Source organism: Gadus morhua, chromosome 1 (assembly GCF_902167405.1).
Source record: "Gadus morhua chromosome 1, gadMor3.0, whole genome shotgun sequence".
NCBI classification, from domain to species: Eukaryota; Metazoa; Chordata; class Actinopteri; order Gadiformes; family Gadidae; genus Gadus; species Gadus morhua.
This window is the reverse complement of record NC_044048.1, coordinates 29,252,071-29,269,839: the sequence shown is the minus strand read 5'-3', so window position 1 is coordinate 29,269,839 and position 17,769 is coordinate 29,252,071. Positions and strand designations below refer to the sequence as shown.

General features: G+C 42.5%; 1 protein-coding gene and 1 long non-coding RNA gene across 23 annotated transcripts in view; both read left to right on the top strand.

Moving 5' to 3' along the window:
• LOC115551312 (tumor necrosis factor receptor superfamily member 14-like) overlaps positions 1–17,769 on the top strand; it is a 70,782-nt gene that overhangs the window by 34,166 nt on the left and 18,847 nt on the right. For 3 of the 22 annotated variants that reach the window (XR_003978304.1, XR_003978319.1, XR_003978317.1), the window contains 7 exons: positions 11,869–11,956; positions 12,388–12,518; positions 12,677–12,702; positions 12,833–12,863; positions 13,549–13,610; positions 13,760–14,084; positions 15,673–16,399. The exons of 6 other annotated variants lie outside the window; for them this stretch is intronic. Coding sequence is in view for 7 of the 16 variants with exons in the window: in XM_030367361.1 (XP_030223221.1) it covers positions 10,532–10,691; positions 11,046–11,171; positions 11,373–11,531; positions 11,869–11,956 (533 nt within the window). In the remaining 9 variants the exon portion in view is untranslated. Of the gene's footprint in view, positions 1–388; positions 477–1,323; positions 1,422–7,639; positions 7,742–10,078; positions 10,151–10,500; positions 10,692–11,045; positions 11,172–11,372; positions 11,532–11,868; positions 11,957–12,387; positions 12,519–12,676; positions 12,704–12,832; positions 12,864–13,548; positions 13,611–13,759; positions 14,085–15,672; positions 16,400–17,769 lie in introns of those variants that run through there. 13 more of the 22 variants (XM_030367361.1, XM_030367369.1, XR_003978301.1 and 10 more) reach the window with 12 other exon arrangements.
• Positions 1,658–2,505, top strand: LOC115553657 (uncharacterized). Its single transcript, XR_003978477.1, has 3 exons — positions 1,658–1,682; positions 1,815–1,842; positions 2,202–2,505. It is a non-coding gene; the product is annotated as an uncharacterized LOC115553657 (long non-coding RNA).

The following is a 17,769-nucleotide window of genomic DNA, read 5'->3' as shown; positions in this document are numbered from 1 at the left end:
GTCTGTGCACATCAACTTTCATTGAATTGCATTTTCTATTGAACCATTTATTCAAGACGTCTTATTGAGGTATAGATACTTCTTTAACAACAGAGACCTGGACTTTAAAGTATAGCTTTGAATCTGTTCAGCCCTATAAGGGGCCATCCAGCTTCTTACCAATGTATTGGTGTCTACGTTATTCCATGATCATCTACAACAGTCTGACAATGAGTAGAGATAGAAACACCTTTGAAGTACAATTCTGTTTTCTTCTTCCTTCTTGCGCCAAACAATTTTGGTGAAAGTAGTTACAATATTTAACCTCGCCATGTTTTTCAAGAATGTAATATTTACACCACATCTGAGAATGATCTTGTTCTAATAAAACATCTTTATATTCCTACAGGAACAGCAGATAAAGACACAGAGTGCGTTCCCTGTACTGATGGAACATTCTCAATTGGCACATCAACGTCTTGTCAGTACCACACAAAGCAAGTGAATTTTATAGTTTATTTATTAATACATTAGGGGTGGACAGTATAAACGGTATACAAGTATTGTTTGAATATTTATTGAAAGAATGTGTGAAGGCGTGTTCACTTGAGACGACATTTCTGAGGATTGAGGATCCTTTTGCAAATCATAACAGCTTGTTGAAATAGGACAGTTTTCGTTCAGTCTTTGTGTAAAGACTCGACATTGGGCAACACTAATAGATCACTAATCAATATTTATACTAAATTCAGAATATATATTTTCCTAATATCAAGGATATTGGGTAGAACTCATGTCTGTGAAACATTGTCCAACGTGTAAACAGGACTAAGATGAGATAAGTCAGCTCTCAGTGAGCCATTGAGATTAGGAAGCATAGAGGGGGAATACTGAACGCCAAACTGAATTCATCATCGTGGATATCATTGTGTGTGTCGCCATCTGTCTGTAACAACCCAAATATTCTGAATGCATTTTAAACTAATCGATCCCAATATATGGTAGGCTATAATATAAAAGTAAAAGGCAAATCAAGTGTGAGTGTTGTGTCATTGGCTCAAGACAAGTGCGTCATCACTGACAGACACGCCTCCAAGTGAGTAGTCCGGTTGTAACGGACATGCAAACCAGCCGAACCGGGCCGAGCCAGTAGAGTATAGCTGAAAAACGCCATCGCTCAAGAACCTAGCTGAAGGCCTACTGATAGATCATGTGGACATTGGGGATCGAACCCAGTACCTTTGAACCAGGAGCCAAACACCCGGTCTACTATCCTCCCCCCAGGATAGGATATACACTACACACCCTGAAACTAAACCTGTTGTCTGGTCCTTCTCATCTCAGATGTGAATCTGTGGGACTGAAACTGATGAAACCAGGAACTGATTCAACTGATTCTGAATGTGGAGAACATGGTCCACATGCAGGACTAGTGGCAGGAATAGTAATAACAGGAGTCATACTGGCTCTAATAATCATAGCCATTATTCTGAGGAAGAAAATAAGAGGCAAGTGTTGCATTAATCTAAAATGTATCATGGTTACATTAAACTAACATGTATCATGTTACAGTAAACTAACGTGCTTCTTGTTACATTCAACTAACATGTATCAGGGTTATGCTGAATGATGGAGACTGCTGTCCTGACATGTTACTGTATTGTTTATCTCTATATAGAAAGGCTAATCAAAGGCGTGATAAGGTAAGTGTTATTACTGGTTTGATACAGAACACAATAATATGTGTGAACCTAGCTGGCAGTGGTGAAGTTATTAGATGATGACCTTATTGTGAACCCAATGTTGAGATTTTATTAACATTTTTTATTTTATAGAAAAGGGAAACACAGGAGCTGGAGACTGGTAAGATCTTATTCCACATTTTTCACTTTTGTAAATTTGTAACATAACTTTATTAATGTCTATTAAGTCTGTCTTCTATGAAGAGTCTTAATACGGAGTCTAAACATTCTGCAATATAAAATATAAGGATCAAAAGTGTATTCAGTAGCTTGCTCCTCTTGTGTTGTGTTTCGAGGTTGTGTGTTTCTGGTTGTGTGTGTGTGTGTGTGTGTGTGTGTGTGTGTGCGTGTCTGGTGTCCTCATCTCCACCTGAGAGTACCCAGCTGCAGAGCTGCTCCACTGGGCTTCAGTCTTCAGTGAGTGCTGCTGCATGTGGAGGCTGGCTGTATGTCCTGACTCTCTGCTGCCTTCTCTCCCAGGAACTACACCACTAAAGTCCACTGACGGTCCTGAACCAACCAGGGACCAACAAGAATGTACCATAACTATCCCTGATGGAACTATGGATGATCATCATGGTGACCAGAGTCTGGGTCCAGCCCCTTCCTCAAGCCCCACACATAATGGATCTGAGTCAGTCTCAGACCATCAGGAGGACCATCAGCCTGTCCTCATCAAGAGAGACCATGGAGCCTCCCGGTCCACCCCCCTTAGTCTGAGTCCCCTCTCCCCCTCCCAGTCCACCCGCCTCAGTCTGGGTCCCCCCTCCCCCTCCCAGTCCACCCGCCTCAGTCTGGGTCCCCCCTCCCCCTCCCGGTCCACCCCCCTCAGTCCGGGTCCCCCCTCCCCCTCCCAGTCCACCCCCCTCAGTCTGGGTCCCCCCTCCCCCTCCCGGTCCACCCCCCTCAGTCTGGGTCCCCCCTCCCCCTCCCGGTCCACCCTCCTCAGTCTGGGTCCCCCCTCCCCCTCCCGGTCCACCCCCCTCAGTCTGGGTCCCCCCTCCCCCTCCTGGTCCACCCTCCTCAGTTACTTTAATTTCCCAAGAGCCAAGATCGTATCGACTGTGTTTCTCTATTGAAGGGTTATGACCTTGTAGAAGAAGAAGTAAAACCAGTTTTTGAAAATTCTGGATCAACATGAAAGTAAATCTGATGACTCAAACGGAGGGAGTAAATACACCAGGCAGATTATTTCGAGGGTTAGTGGTGATAATCCATGTTTGATCAATCCTCACAAGCAAGGATGTTAATAAATAGACATGTGAGGTGTTTTCTGTGAGGCGTCCTGGGATATGATGGGTAACGTTGGCTTGAGTACGATCTCCATCCTGCACAGGGAATGTTTATATGGAGATGTGGAGATTGAGATGTTGGGTGAGAGGAACCACTTGTCTTTGAACGGTTTATTAGGATATTTCTGTTTGCAATGTTGTCTTTTTTAGTTTGAGCTCAATGAGTGCAATGTTGACCACTTGGTGAACATGTTTTAGTTAATGGATATGATCTCCTGACGCTAGAGTCACTCTCACAACATGTGAGAGGGAACCATTTGGATTAGATCAAATGTTTCAGTTTCCCTGAACCCCCCCATTGGTTGATCAGGGCAGGGGGGGGGCGTTTACACTCTTTTTTTAATGATACTATATATTTCACCCATACGTGTCATTTTGAAGAGAAGGAAATCTCTGACGTTTCTACGTCAGAGATTTAGCGCCATCACTGTATTGAAGGTGTTGGATTGAATTCAGGACCAATATGCTAAATGCTAGACAGTGTTCCTCTGTTCCACTTTAAGTGAACCCTAGCCTGGTGCTCTGTGTGGCCCTGCAGGAGCTGAGGGCTGGTTTAACCACACTGATCGCTCAATGTGCAACAGGAGTGCAGCCGCACCAAGCCCCAGAGTCCAAGCAGTCTGACTCGGGCCAGGTGAGGCTGCTTAAACCAGCCGTCATCCACACACACTTCACAAAACTGTGCCTGAAACGGTCTGTAAGTGTATTGTTTTTCTTTATTTGGAAATTTATTAATGGGTATATTTTGCTTACATTTTACGGTGTTTATTTGTTAACAGAATTTTGGGGGTTTGGATTATTATGATCTGTCAAACGTGCCCGTTCTCCAACCTTAGCGACAGAATAGGTATGGTAGGTGACCCTGACATGTATCATGGTTGTTCTCAATGATGGTGACTGCTAACCTGACATGTTCATGTATTGTTTATCACCATATTATTGTGTCTCTAACTGACGTTTCTCAGAGTGACACAAGGTACTCATCTTGCTTCTGGAAACATTGGAACCGAAGCTTGTATCTGTTTTTAAATGTGTTTGTATTATAATTGTTGATGCCTCATTTGCATCCTTCTTAAATGTTTTGTATTGTTTTAGATATGTATATAGAATAAGATATATATATTTTAAATGTGCTGTCTTTATGGACCTTATATGTCTTGAATAAAAAGTTGATTGATTGTTATATATAGCAAGGACCAGATCAACTATATAAAAACATGTATGTGTTTTTACTTTAGTTTGACCATGGATACACAGATGTGAGAACCTATTGGCCTGGCAGTGGTGATTATCAAATCCTAGGTCTGTCTTTGTGTGACGAGCTCTGTGGAGCTGACCGTACCCCAGACAAAGGACATGGTCATGTTTGAGAAGACCACCTTCTGCGCGGTGCATACAGGGATCAGAGACTGAAGGGTCTGATGGGTACACTGGGACTGGTGACGACGGACTGGGTTTTGAGGCTAACACTGACCCCATTTGCACGAAGGTGCAGCAGCAGTTATATCTCTAAGGAAAGGATTTAAAGTCAATACTGTTACGATGTCCCTTTTTTGCAAGGCTTTGATTGAATCTGTTGAATTTTTTTTGTATAAATCCACTGGGTAGACTGAAAGTGGCCAGTAAGATCATTGGGTTAGGGCAGAACCTTTTTAATAGGCATGTGCTCAGGAAGGCCCATGTCGGCCTGGACTCTCCGGGCTTCCCCGTGCAGGGAGGGTCGGGCTTCAGGGTGCCATGGGGGAAGACTAAGAAGGACCAGGGACTCCTTATATCCCTGTCGCCATTAAGTTAAAGATTCGCTAACAAAATGCAACATTTGCGTAGAGGGAAGACGACACTCCTGTCCCCTCTCAAACCAGTACAACAACCAGTTCAACCATGGTAGCAGCTATCTCCTCAGGAACTCAACCTTCATCCACTACATCTATGGCTTCTAGCCCCTCTACCTCTACAACGGGCTCAGAAGTGAGACCAAAAAGACCAACAAACCACTCTGGGCTCCTTGCTGTGGAGAACCATGGGCCCAAAGACGCAAAGCCACCTGGACAAGGAGTTATTCAAAATGGTGGCTCAGGAATTCCAGCCGTTTTCGATGGCAGCATACGAGGGGTAGGTAAACTAACATGTATCATGTTACGTGACACTAACTTGTATCATGGTTATATTAAACTAACATCATGATTAAATTCAACTCTAACATTTATCATGTTACATTAAACTGACATGTATCATGGTAACATTAAACTAACATGTATCATAGTGACATTAAATAACATGTATCATGGTTTCATTAAACTATAACATGTATCATGGTTAGGCTTAATGTTAGTGACAGCTGTCCTAACATATTACTGTATTCAACTATCATGTATCATAGTAACATTAAATAACATGTATCATGGTTTCATTAAACTCTAACATGCATCATGGTTATGCTGAATGATAGTGACTGCTGTCCTGACATGTCACTGTATTGTTTATCTCTTAATAGCATCGGCTATAGAAGACATGATAAGGTAAGTGTTTTTGCACTGGTTTGGTACAGAACACAATATGTGTGAACCTAGCTGGCAGTGGTGGAGTTATTAGATTATGACATTGCAATGAACCCAATGTTTTATTCACAATTTTATTTCATAGAAAAAGGAAAGACAGAAAAGACTGTGATTCAAAACATTTCATCTAATTTTACCAGAGAGTCAGAGCCTACCTGTCAGAGGGACCAGAGTGGCAGACCTACTGAACAACATCATCTAGATATTAGATTATAGAATGGAGCTATCCATGTATATGAGACACTACTCTCATAGCTGGGGCGATGTGGCCAGCATAACGTCAGCTCAGTGGCGTTTATAACGTAGCTCACTGAGTCGTCATGACAACACAGAGCAGGGACAAAGGGTAGAAAGACTTCAGTCCTTGTTTGACCACGATAATGGCAGCCGTCTCCCTACACGTATTCAGTCAGTCAAGATGTTCTTCTGTGTAGAGGCTAATTCAGAGAGGAAACATGCAATGTAAAATACAATGATTAAATGTATTCAGTAGCTTGCTCCTCTGGTTTTGTGTTTGTGTGTGTGTGTGTGTGTGTGTGTGTGTGTGTGTGTGTGTGTGTGTGTGTGTGTGTGTGTGTGTGTGTGTGTGTGTGTGTGTGTGTGTGTGTGTGTGTGTGTGTGTGTGTGTGTGTGTGTGTGTGTGTGTGTGCGTGCGTGCGTGTCCTCATCTCCACCTGAGAGTACCCAGCTGCAGAGCTGCTCCACTGGGCTTCAGTCTTCAGTGAGTGTTGCTGCATGTGGAGGCTGGCTATATGTCCTGACTCTCTGCTGCCTTCTCTTCCACAAACTGGATTGCCAGACTCAGTGACCGTCCTGCACCAACCAGGGACCAACAAGAACCTGCCATAACTGTCCCTGATACAACTATGGAAGATCATGATGATGATCAGAGTCTGGGTCCAGCCCGACCCTCAAGCCCCAAACATAATAGATCCCTGAACAGGTTAGCAACACCATGGAGTTGTGAGTCTAATGCACACTAGGGATGGAGTTGATGCCTTTGATTTTAATTAAGAGGATGAGAATAGTTATCTTATCTTAACCGACATTTATAACCCATACAAATAGGTTAATAATAGATTACATCTATCGAGGGACGCTTGGGTTTGTCTTTTTTATATAATGTTATGTCTTTGATTTCACCTGGTACTATAGTCTATCTGCAACTGTGTAAATAATGCTGAACTCCAATAAAAATACTAATAAATAAATACTAATTAATCTCTTGGCATTTCATGTTCAACATGTCATCTACATGTTAAAATGTATTTCTCAATCCCATTTCCTTCACAGTCAAGTAAAGATAGAGAAGAAGACTCACTATCTTCTCTTATTATTTAGTTGGACTTGTGCTTATACTCCAAGCGACCTTTAGGAGTCAGCTGATATATGAGACTGGGTTGTCGTCAGGTTCTGTTCGGGTCACACATCCCCTCAGTGTCACGAAGGCTTCTGCCTGGGCTTTGGGACGCAACCTCGATTATTTAAGACTGAGTCGTGCAGTGACATCTGCTGGCGGCGTTTTTAAAAACAGTTGGAACATAATGTGACGCGTTGGCTATTACGTCCATTCAGTTTCAACTCGAAACAGAAACATCTTGTTTTGACTTATCACACTCCCCCCTGGTTCTACAATAGATAGATAACAACTTTATTAATCCCCCGGAGGTGAAATTCCTTTGTTACAACCGCCCAGCAGCAGTGGAAAACACAGGAAAGATACAATGCACACAAAATAGGCCTACAAAGTAGCCTACTAATGAAAACTAAAATAGACGCTAAAGTAAATGCTGAAGTAAAGACAAACAGAACAAACAGGGTAAACAAAACAAACGGTGCAAACAATATCAATTATAAAGTGGCACAGTACCAGTAATTTATTATACTAAAGTTTATAAATGCAGAATGTAAACCAAGAGAAGTGTCGATGCTGCAAACGCAAAATGTAAAACATGGAGGCCCTTTATGGGTATGAGTTTACAGTGGACAGAGCACACCATACCGTGCCTTCCTGGATTCTCCAAGAATTACAATCTGACCAATAAGAAAGCGATTAGAAAGTCGAGCATCATGAATATGAGTTTCCTCCTATTGTTGCAGTTGAAGGCGGAACATTGTGGTTCGACAGATAGGCCACCTGAAATGTTTCGACGGTCTCAATCAAAGTAAGGTAATATAAACGCTGTCTAATCTGATATCGTCATTATATTCAAGTCCGTTTTTTATAAACTTCAGTTGGTTTGCTATAACTGTATAAAAAAAGAGGGATTTATGGTGCCGTTCTTACTTTCGGGAGAAACAACGTAGACCTTGACACTTGGTTATAACGTGTTTTGATCAAACATTGTGGCTCCTGGTAACATCATATGGTATTTGAAGAATGATTAGCCTATTTAGTTATATTCAGGTTCTTTGTTCACAGTGTTGAACTCCCCGCTTTGCACCTGATATTAACATGCGTTTTGGGAGCTCGGATATTAACCCTTAATCGCCACAACGCCAATAAATCATGGTGTAAATCAGTGGTTCTCACACTTTTTCGAGCAAACGCCCCCCGTTTGCCCCCGTTTGGACCTTACCCCCCCCTTCCTTCCTTTGCTCTTCCAAAATCTCCACCTGAACCCTACCCCTCAACCCTTCGCCTACGAAATGGGTCGACCACCCTTCAAGACCCAGTTACAGTACGTCATTAGTAGTCGTTGACAGGGTTTTGATCTTTATTTTATTTTATTATTTTTTTATTATCGATATTTTTATACAATATCTGTCTCCGGAATTTGACTGTATAGTTTGGATGTCTTAGAAATGCAACCTTACCCACAAGGAAAAGCACTGTATGATTAGATAAGAATATTATTCATGCTCACAATCTGTTAGAAACTGCAGAAGCTTTATTTTGGATCAAAACATAAAACCAGAATAAACATAGAACTTGAGGTAGTATACCATCCATGTAAAACATGAATATCATACAAACAAGAACCAATGATATAATGGAACTAATATTGCGCATTACAGAAAGGCGTCAACCATCACATTTGATCCATAACTCAGTCGGTGTTAACCCATCAGTGGATGGTTATCTGTCTACCTTCCCGGGGGTTGGGGGGCTTAGAGCTACCAAAGCAGGAGAGGTGCTTGAGGTGGAGGGAGGGGCTCTGTGGTGGCAGCGGCCGCAACGATCTCCTGAAAGAAAACAGAACATTAAGAAGGAATTATATGGCAGAACTGGGTTTTATAGCCACTTGTTATGTACAATATATAATAACTGATAGATATTTCTACCAAAAGGTTTGAAAAAATACACAGTGTGGTTTATAAAGAACGCACAAAATAGTTTATAAAGGAAACACAACATCACATTGATCCACCATTCTCCAGCTCATAAGCACCTTAAACTCACCTAAAACTCGGATGTGCGTCTCCAGTACAACAGGTCCCCCCGCTGTACTGGGATGTGCGTCTCCAGTTCAACAGGTCCCCCCGCTGTACTGGGATGTGCGTCTCCAGTTCAACAGGTCCCCCCGCTGTACTGGGATGTGCGTCTCCAGTTCAACAGGTCCCACCGCTGTACTGGGATGTGCGTCTCCAGTTCAACAGGTCCCCCCCGCTGTACTGGGATGTGCGTCTCCAGTTCAACAGGGCTCCCTTCTGTACTGGGATGTGCGTCTCCAGTTCAACAGGGCGGCCCACTGTACTGGGATGTGCGTCTCCAGTTCAACAGGGCTCCCTTCTGTACTGGGATGTGCGTCTCCAGTTCAACTGGGCTCCCTGCTGTACTGGGATGTGCGTCTCCAGTTCAACAGGGCTCCCTTCTGTACTGGGATGTGCGTCTCCAGTTCAACAGGGCTCCCTTCTGTACTGGGATGTGCGTCTCCAGTTCAACAGGGCTCCCTGCTGTACTGGGATGTGCGTCTCCAGTTCAACAGGGCTTCCCGCTGTACTGGGATGTGCGTCTCCAGTTCAACAGGGCTCCCTGCTGTACTGGGATGTGCGTCTCCAGTTCAACAGGGCTCCCTGCTTTACTGGAGATTGTTGTGGAAATAATCGACTAGTTTGCAAAGAGGCGAAGACAAAGGAATAATAAGATGAAGAGCTTTTATTCTCATTGCACCGTGAAGACGGAAACATCCAGGACATTTACTTCTCTATTTCTGCATTTCATCAGAGCTCACATCCAGCCATAACCCAATGACCACGCTTCCTCATTAGTCTGGGGTTTTGCCCGAAAGATCTCCTAAAATAGTGGTTGTTCTAAACGTCCACTCCTTATCGGAGACCGATTTATTTAAATTTTCTGTTTACTGAACACCGGATTTGCTTGACCCTCTCTACTGTTTTTCCAGCACACTGACCACTTCAGCTCATTATATTTTTCCGTAATGTGTGTGTGTGTGTGTGTGTGTGTGTGTGTTTGTGTGTGTGTGTGTGTGTGTGTGTGTGTGTGTGTGTGTGTGTGTGTGTGTGTGTGTGTGTGTGTGTGTGTGTGTGTGATCATCCTACATAGGCGTGTCGCTAGAATCAGAGTGTGACCAAAGCCATAAGGACGTGGTTAAAGACGTTCACAAATGGTTCAAAAGTGAGTTTTTTTCCTGCTTTTTGTGACTGTTTGTTAAACGTCCACGGTCCTTATTTTAGCCGCATTTCAGATATTTTAATTTAGTGTACAATTCTTAATTAACTTATGTCTACAGAACCACAGATACGATTCCCCTATTGGTAAAGTCAAGTAGGCTACATTTAATCATGCAACTGGGGTATAACATCTTTATTTGTTAACAACACAGAAATAATAACAAACTACAGAACAGTATGAATAGTTGATTGAACCAAACAACAAATCTTTTCAAACCCCCAAATGGTCTTCTAACCCCGTCCCCAGAACTCGTTATTTAATTGATTAACTGCTTTTCTTTCATCTCTCCCCAGATATTTTTGAACTTCAAGAAAAGTCTGATTGATGGTTGAAGCCCAAACAAACCTGACAAACATGTTTGTAACATTCATGTTAATATGTTCAGTATTTAATACGTTTAACGTTGCCGTTGCTGCTTCAATCGAATGTCTTGCCCCGAATGAATACCTAGCAGGGACGGAATGTTGCCCTGAATGTCCGCCTGGTAAGAGTCAAATATCTGAACTGTTATCACGCTGTCTGAAAGTCAACAACGTATAGAAAATGTACTGTTTAATAATCTACCACATCTGCTGTCTAATATTCTACCACAGATACCATATCTACTTTCTAATAATCTACAATAGATACTACATTTACTTTCTAATAATCTACAACAGATCCTACATCCACTTTCTAATAATCTCCAACTGATACGACATCTACTTTCTAATAATCTACAAAAGATACCACATCTACTTTCTAATAATCTATAACAGATACCGTCTACAAATCGACAACATGTCCAACATATACTGTCTATGAATCTACAACATATTCAAAATGTTATTTTCAACAGGAGAGCATCTTGTAAAGGACTGCACACACGGAATCATTACAGAGTGCTCAACGTGCCCCGATGGTACTTTCCAAGCAGGCCATACTAAGGAGCAGCAATGCTCTGCCTGTACAAAGTGTGAAGCAGGTACATCTGTTATTTAATGGAGATGCCCCCCATGCAACCCCCATATGTTGTGTTGATGAGGACGCTGTGTTGTCCATGTTGATATCAGAAGTTGTGTTGTTCATGTTGATTGATATCAGAAGTTGTGTTGTTCATGTTTACATCAGAAGTTGTGTACTCTCAGGTTGTCTCAGGTCCCTCTGTAACTGTTGTGATTGACAGGTCTCGATCTGAAGGTGAAGAAGTCGTGTTCATCAACATCAGATGTTCTGTGTAAGCCCCTGGATGGATTCTTCTGTAGTGACTCTAACAGAGGTGGATGTATGGCCGCTCAGAGACACCGTCTGAGCTGCCGTCCTGGTCACTACATCGGTCAAAGAGGTTGGTGTTCTATATACTGTACGGACACATTAATTATAGATAAATTGTTAAATAAATCAACAAATCAAGTCTACTGAACCTCTTCAGTCCCATAAGGGGCATCCTGCTTCTTACCATTTTAATGTATTAGTGTCCAAGTTACTCCACGATCATCTACAACAGTCTGGCAATGATACCCACAAACACCTTTTAAATTACAATTCTGTTTCATTGTTACTACGATGTTGATCTTGTAATATTTTAACTGTTAACCAATAGAACATTTTAAAATGATCACAAATGTTCCCACTACATCTCAGAACGGTCGTGTTTTAATAAAACATGAATTTTCCTACAGGAACAGCAGATAAAGACACAGAGTGCCTTCACTGTACTGATGGTACATTCTCAGATGGCACGCGGTCGTCTTGCAAGAACCACACAAAGTAAGTGGAGTTAATTAAACAATCTATACATACATTGCAATAATGGTATTAGGAATTAGGCCTGGGCAATATATAGTGTACTGGTGTGGCTTTTATTTGCCTGTTTTTAAGATGCATAACATAGTCATAATGTTATGTTCGTTTTTTTATAGTCAGAATAAGATATTGTTTAAAGGTCATTAATGCTTGACAATATATATAACTTACCATTCAGTAATTTTCTCCAAATCGGCATCCAATGAACTCAGTCACAGGGAGGTACAGATCATTAGGAGCATGTAGGGGTCAGGCATCTAGCTCAAGAACCTTCCTGAAGGCCTACAGGAAGGTTGTGGACATTGGGGATCGAACCCAGTACCTTTTAAACCTGGAGACCAACACCCAGTCTACAACTCTTAGAACTAAACCTGGTTTTGTCCTTCTGGTTTCAGATGTGATTCTGTGGGAGGGGTGCAGATACAACCAGGAACTGATTCAACTGATTCTACATGTCTTAAATATGTGGCAATTGCGTTCATAATAATAGTATGCATATTGCTTATACCAATCATCGTCCTGGGAGGTAAGCGTTACATTCAACTCTAACATGTATTATGGTTACATTCAACAATAATGTATTATGGTAACATCAAACTAGCATGCACTAACATGTATCATGGTGATGCTGAATGATGTTGACTTCTCTCCTGACATGATACTGTATTGTTTATCTCTATATAGCATGGGTTTACAGAAGACGTAATATGGTGAGTGTTATTCCTGGTTTTATACATAATACAATAATATGTGTGACCCTAGCTGGCAGTGGTGGACTTATTAGATGATGACCTTTTGAAGAACCCAATGTTGATATTTTATTCACTTTTTCATTTATAGGAAAAGGAAAAGCAGGGGTGGCGGTTACATGGTAAGTTCTTATTCCACATGTTTCACTTTGTTAATGAACAGATCATTTATTACTACCCAGTGATTAGCAAGTGTTACTGGGTCACACCAAGTCAAATGATATCGCTGTGATTCAAAACATTTCATCTAATTGTACCAGAGAGTCAGAGCCTACCTAGCAGAGGGACCAGAGTGGCAGACCTACTGAACAACATCCTCTAGATATTAGATTATAGAATGGAGCTATCATATCATCATCAACATCATATCACTGTGTGGGGATTTGGCGCCCCCTCCGGCTGCAGGCGCCCCTGCTTACTGAGACGGTGCTGCGCACAGAAGGGGGGGGGGGGTCTCGCCCGGGTTGTAATTCAATGAAGAACCGCCCCTGGTCATGACAACACAGAGCAGGGACAAAGGGTAGAAAGACTTCTGTCCTTGTTTGACCACGATAATGGCAGCCGTCTCCCTACACGTATTCAGTCTATCAAGATGTTCTTCTGTGTAGAGGCTAATTCAGAGTGGAAACCAGGAACTGGTTCAACTGATTCTACATGATTAGAATATATGGAGCAGTTCATAATGATAGGATACATATGTGTCATAATAGCAATCATAGTCCTGGGAGGTAAGGATTACGTTAAACTAACGTGTATCACGGTTACATTTCATGTAAGGCTATCTTTATCTACTCGATAACCGTCCAGGTGAAGCTGCTGGAGAAAGAACACCTGGTTCCTCATCCACATCTCTCCTCTCTCTGGAACTTGTACGTCAACCCATTATTTGTGATCTCTGTGCCATTTGTTAATATACTGCTATTTTGTCTTTATTATTATTGTTATAATTTTGTGTTATACCTTGTTTCTAATTAATCATTCTGGGTCTCCCCTCCACCTCCCGGTCTAGCCTCCTCAGTCTGGGTCTCCCCTCCACCTCCAGGTCCACCCCCCTCAGTCTGGGTCTCCCCTCCACCTCCCTGTCTAGCCTCCTCAGTCTGGGTCTCCCCTCCACCTCCAGGTCCACCCCCCTCAGTCTGGGTCTCCCCTCCACCTCCCGGTCTAGCCTCCTCAGTCTGGGTCTCCCCTCCACCTCCCGGTCCACTTTCCTCAGTCTGGGTCCCCCCTCCACCTCCCAGTCAGCCAGAAAGTGAATCTGATGACTCAAACTCACTAAAACCAGTCCCCATCAGGAGAGACCATGGAGTCTCCCAGGTCACCCCCCTTATTCCGTCAGCCAGAAGGTGTCGTGTTCGCTCCAAGTCGGAATCAAGTCACTTTAATATCCCAAGACCCAGGCGCCGTGCTTCACTACTGAAGGGGAATGACGTTGCAGAAGAAGAAGAATGGCCAGTTCTAGAAAGTCTGGATTAACTTGAAAGTGAATCTGATGACTGAAGCTCAAAAACGGAAGAAGGAAATACACCAGTCTGAAACATCTTCTTTTTTTTTGGAGCGAATTTCTTGATGATACTTTTGATGTTTTGCACTATTTTTTAAACTAACGATGACACGTAAATTTTTAACTCATGCTTTTTTTTGCATTTTGTAGAGAATGAAGCTGTGGTTCCGTGCTAAACGTTAGGTGCTATAATAGTATTGAAGGTGCAATAATTCAGGTGCTGATCAGTGTTTCTCGGCTCCACTTTAAGGGTGCACTCACACTAGGCCATCTGGCCGTGGCCGTTGGCCGCGCAACGGTAGGCTCTTGTACTTCTAACAACAATGGACAACAACACAGAGAACACAGTTCGCACTTTGACCGACACTCGACTTCTCTATGGGACCAACGTGAACCAACAGTTGAACCGCTTTACGCCATGTTTACCGTTTAATGGGAAAGAAGGCTCATCGCCTTTTATTATGTCCATGGTCGTCGCATGGACTATACGTCACCCAGCTCAGGTTGCGTAGCCGTGCGTGTGCGCGTGTCGGCTCATTAGCATCTGTACCGTAGCGGCCCGTACCAAAGCAGCACACCTCTCCCAAGTGGCCAAGTTGGCCTGGCCTGGCCAGACTGGCCACACTCACACTGGCAGATTTGAGCACGGTTAGGTGTGAAAACAGATGGCCTAGTGTGAGTGCACCCTCAGTGAAACACGGCCTGCTACTCCATGGGCCTCTACGGATTCTGTTTATTGTGCTTCGGATTTTTTTATTTGCGGGCAATTTGCTTATGATGTAACGAGTGAAGTCTACATTGGTCCTTCGCGAGTGTTTACTGGTGGTCAGGATTTGGCAGATGCAATTATCCTCTGGGCGCTTTTCTTTTTTTAATGCAGCATAACATATGGTGCCAGCAGCCCTTGCTCGTCTTCAAAAGGCTGATGCTCAGTACCTCTTTTCGTTTCGTACCCCCTTTACAGTCTGGCATTGTTTGTCTGGTAAACTTTGTTGATGTCAAGATAAGTGTTAAATTGCCAACACTGTTCTTTGTCCTGAGTGTATTAGTATTACCTATCCCGAGCCAATACCCTGGTGTTTCCAACGCCGTTTTGCAAAACAAGCCAAAACACAAACTGTGGTTTTCAACTTTTATTGATCGAATAGGATTTTCAACCTCAGACAATACGCTGTAGAGCATATTGTAATGCAGCGTTGAATGGATGAATAGCTCACATAAGGGTACCCAGCACTTTTCAGACCACACTCAAGCTTATGGTTAATGTCCCCACCACTTCTAAAAACAAACTGACGCCCTTGCATTCACGTCATTATATGACACCTTAGTATGGTTAAACATGACTATAAATCTAACTCACTAAAACCTGTCCCCATCAGGAGAGACCATGGAGTCTCCCAGGTCACCCCCCTTATTCCGTCAGCCAGAAGGTGACGGAATAAACAACGTTTATAGGTCATAAAAGTCGAAAAAGCTAAATAGACAACTGATATTACAGCGTGGTAACGCTGGGGTCGGTCAGAATCGACCACCACGAGGCGGTGCTGTTGGTGGGATGGTTCGTGCGTCGTTTGATTAACAAGTGGGTGTTTTAAATAAAGGCAGCTCTCGGGGTCGTGCGGTGTTTGGGGCGCAAGAGTTGCAAACTAAGTTATCAAGGCGCCTTGTTCAAACTACATGCGTCCGTCGACGGATGGGGGCTTTTTGAGGCCTTGTTCACACTACATGCGTCCGTCGACGGATGGCCGAGGGTGTGTCTGACGTATGGGGGACTAGTCTTTGCAGACACATACTGCCAATCAAAATGCTTCCCACTACACAGCCGATGTGTGGATCTTAAATACATTGCACTTTCTAAAAAGCTTTTTTAACTTTGCCTTTATTTTCTATTTTAATACTAAAGTGCCTGCTTTTTAACTTTCTATTTTAATCATTTCTTTGCATTGGGGGTACATGTCATGTCCACGGATTGTATTTATAAATTGTACAAAATATCTTTATTTTTCATTTCACTAAAATAGGTCAACCAGTTCTATAAAAGAAAAATCGGAAAATGCATATTCCATACTAGAAGTTGCTGTTTTTGTGCTGTCCTAATTGCTGAATGTCAGGGGTTGCTTTAAGAAAAAACAATAAACAATGTGTTTTTGAGAATTATTTTCATCATTATTTCTTGGAAATAATCATTATAATATGATGAAGGTGTTTTAAAAACAATTCTAATTATTAATGAACATTAAATTATCCACTTTGTGCGAATCCGAGAAATTTCCGTCAACCGTGTTACCCACCGACAAAACCCCTATAATTCATCAGTGGTTTGCTCCAAAGTCACATGTCCAACACACCACGTGATGTCATTTCCTGCAGTGGTGGTAAATTTGAAAACAGTTGGGTAAGTTTTTCCTTCTCCTCTTCAATATTTCATCAATAATTTCGGTTTTACATTGAGTGGGTTAATGGCTTGTCAACTGTGTTATCAACATTCTCTTGTTCACTTGTATTACACATTATTTCTTACTAATATTATCTTAAAGTGTATAAAAACACGAGTTGATCAAGGTCATATGGCGACAGGTTCAAGGTTGCCAGTTAGCACAAGGCCCCAAAATGGCCGAACTGTCAACCCTGTTACCTGTCAGCTGTTACCCATCAAGTGTCACACAGTAGACAGGGAGTAACACGGTTGACAATGTTGCCATGTTTCATTGTGATAGTTTATGCTTATATTGTTTTGTTTTTTAATAATTTGTGTTTCAGAAGCCTCTGTATTTGTCTCGATGGTATGATCTGATTGTTCTCCGCCTCACTATGTAGTATCTTGATGAAATATGTAAATGTGATGATTACAATTAGCGTGGGACCTTTTTTTACTATTTCTTTATCATATTAAACAAATGCGTCAGTGAAACCTGTGTAAGAAAATGAGCATTCCGAGAATGAGCCCCGTTCTGTTTATGCGTACAGTAGTTGCCTACTTGCATTTCTATCACATGGACAAGTTCGACTTGCGATCCACCAAGCTCAGTATATCGCATTTCACATCTTAGCCATCAACGGTGGAGCGCAAGGCCGATGGGAGCGATTACACTGGAGCACTTTCTGCCCTGCGTCCGGGGACTTTCCCCTGGGCGATGGTGGAGGAACGGTGTCCTCAGCGAGTAGCCCAGATTGCAAGCCTTCTGAATGCCCGGATGAAGAAGGCGGGTGACTGTTTATATAGGGAGGAGTAAGCATGTAGTATTTCAGAAATGGTTTCCACGTAGGTTGCACGATTTTGTTCTATAGCTTTTTTTGTTCAAAACAACCACATGCTTATCGTCTTGTATAGCTATTCAATAGCATTTCTTAGAGCATATATAGCTTTATCTTCATAGCGGAAATTCGAGGAGAGGCTCATGATGGGAGTACCGTTGCATCGAAGAAACGCTGCATCTGCTTGGTATAGAAGGCTATACCCCCACCTACTATCCCGGGGTGTGAGCGTCTATTTATGGGTTATCATTCGGTAGGCCGTTTAGATCTGA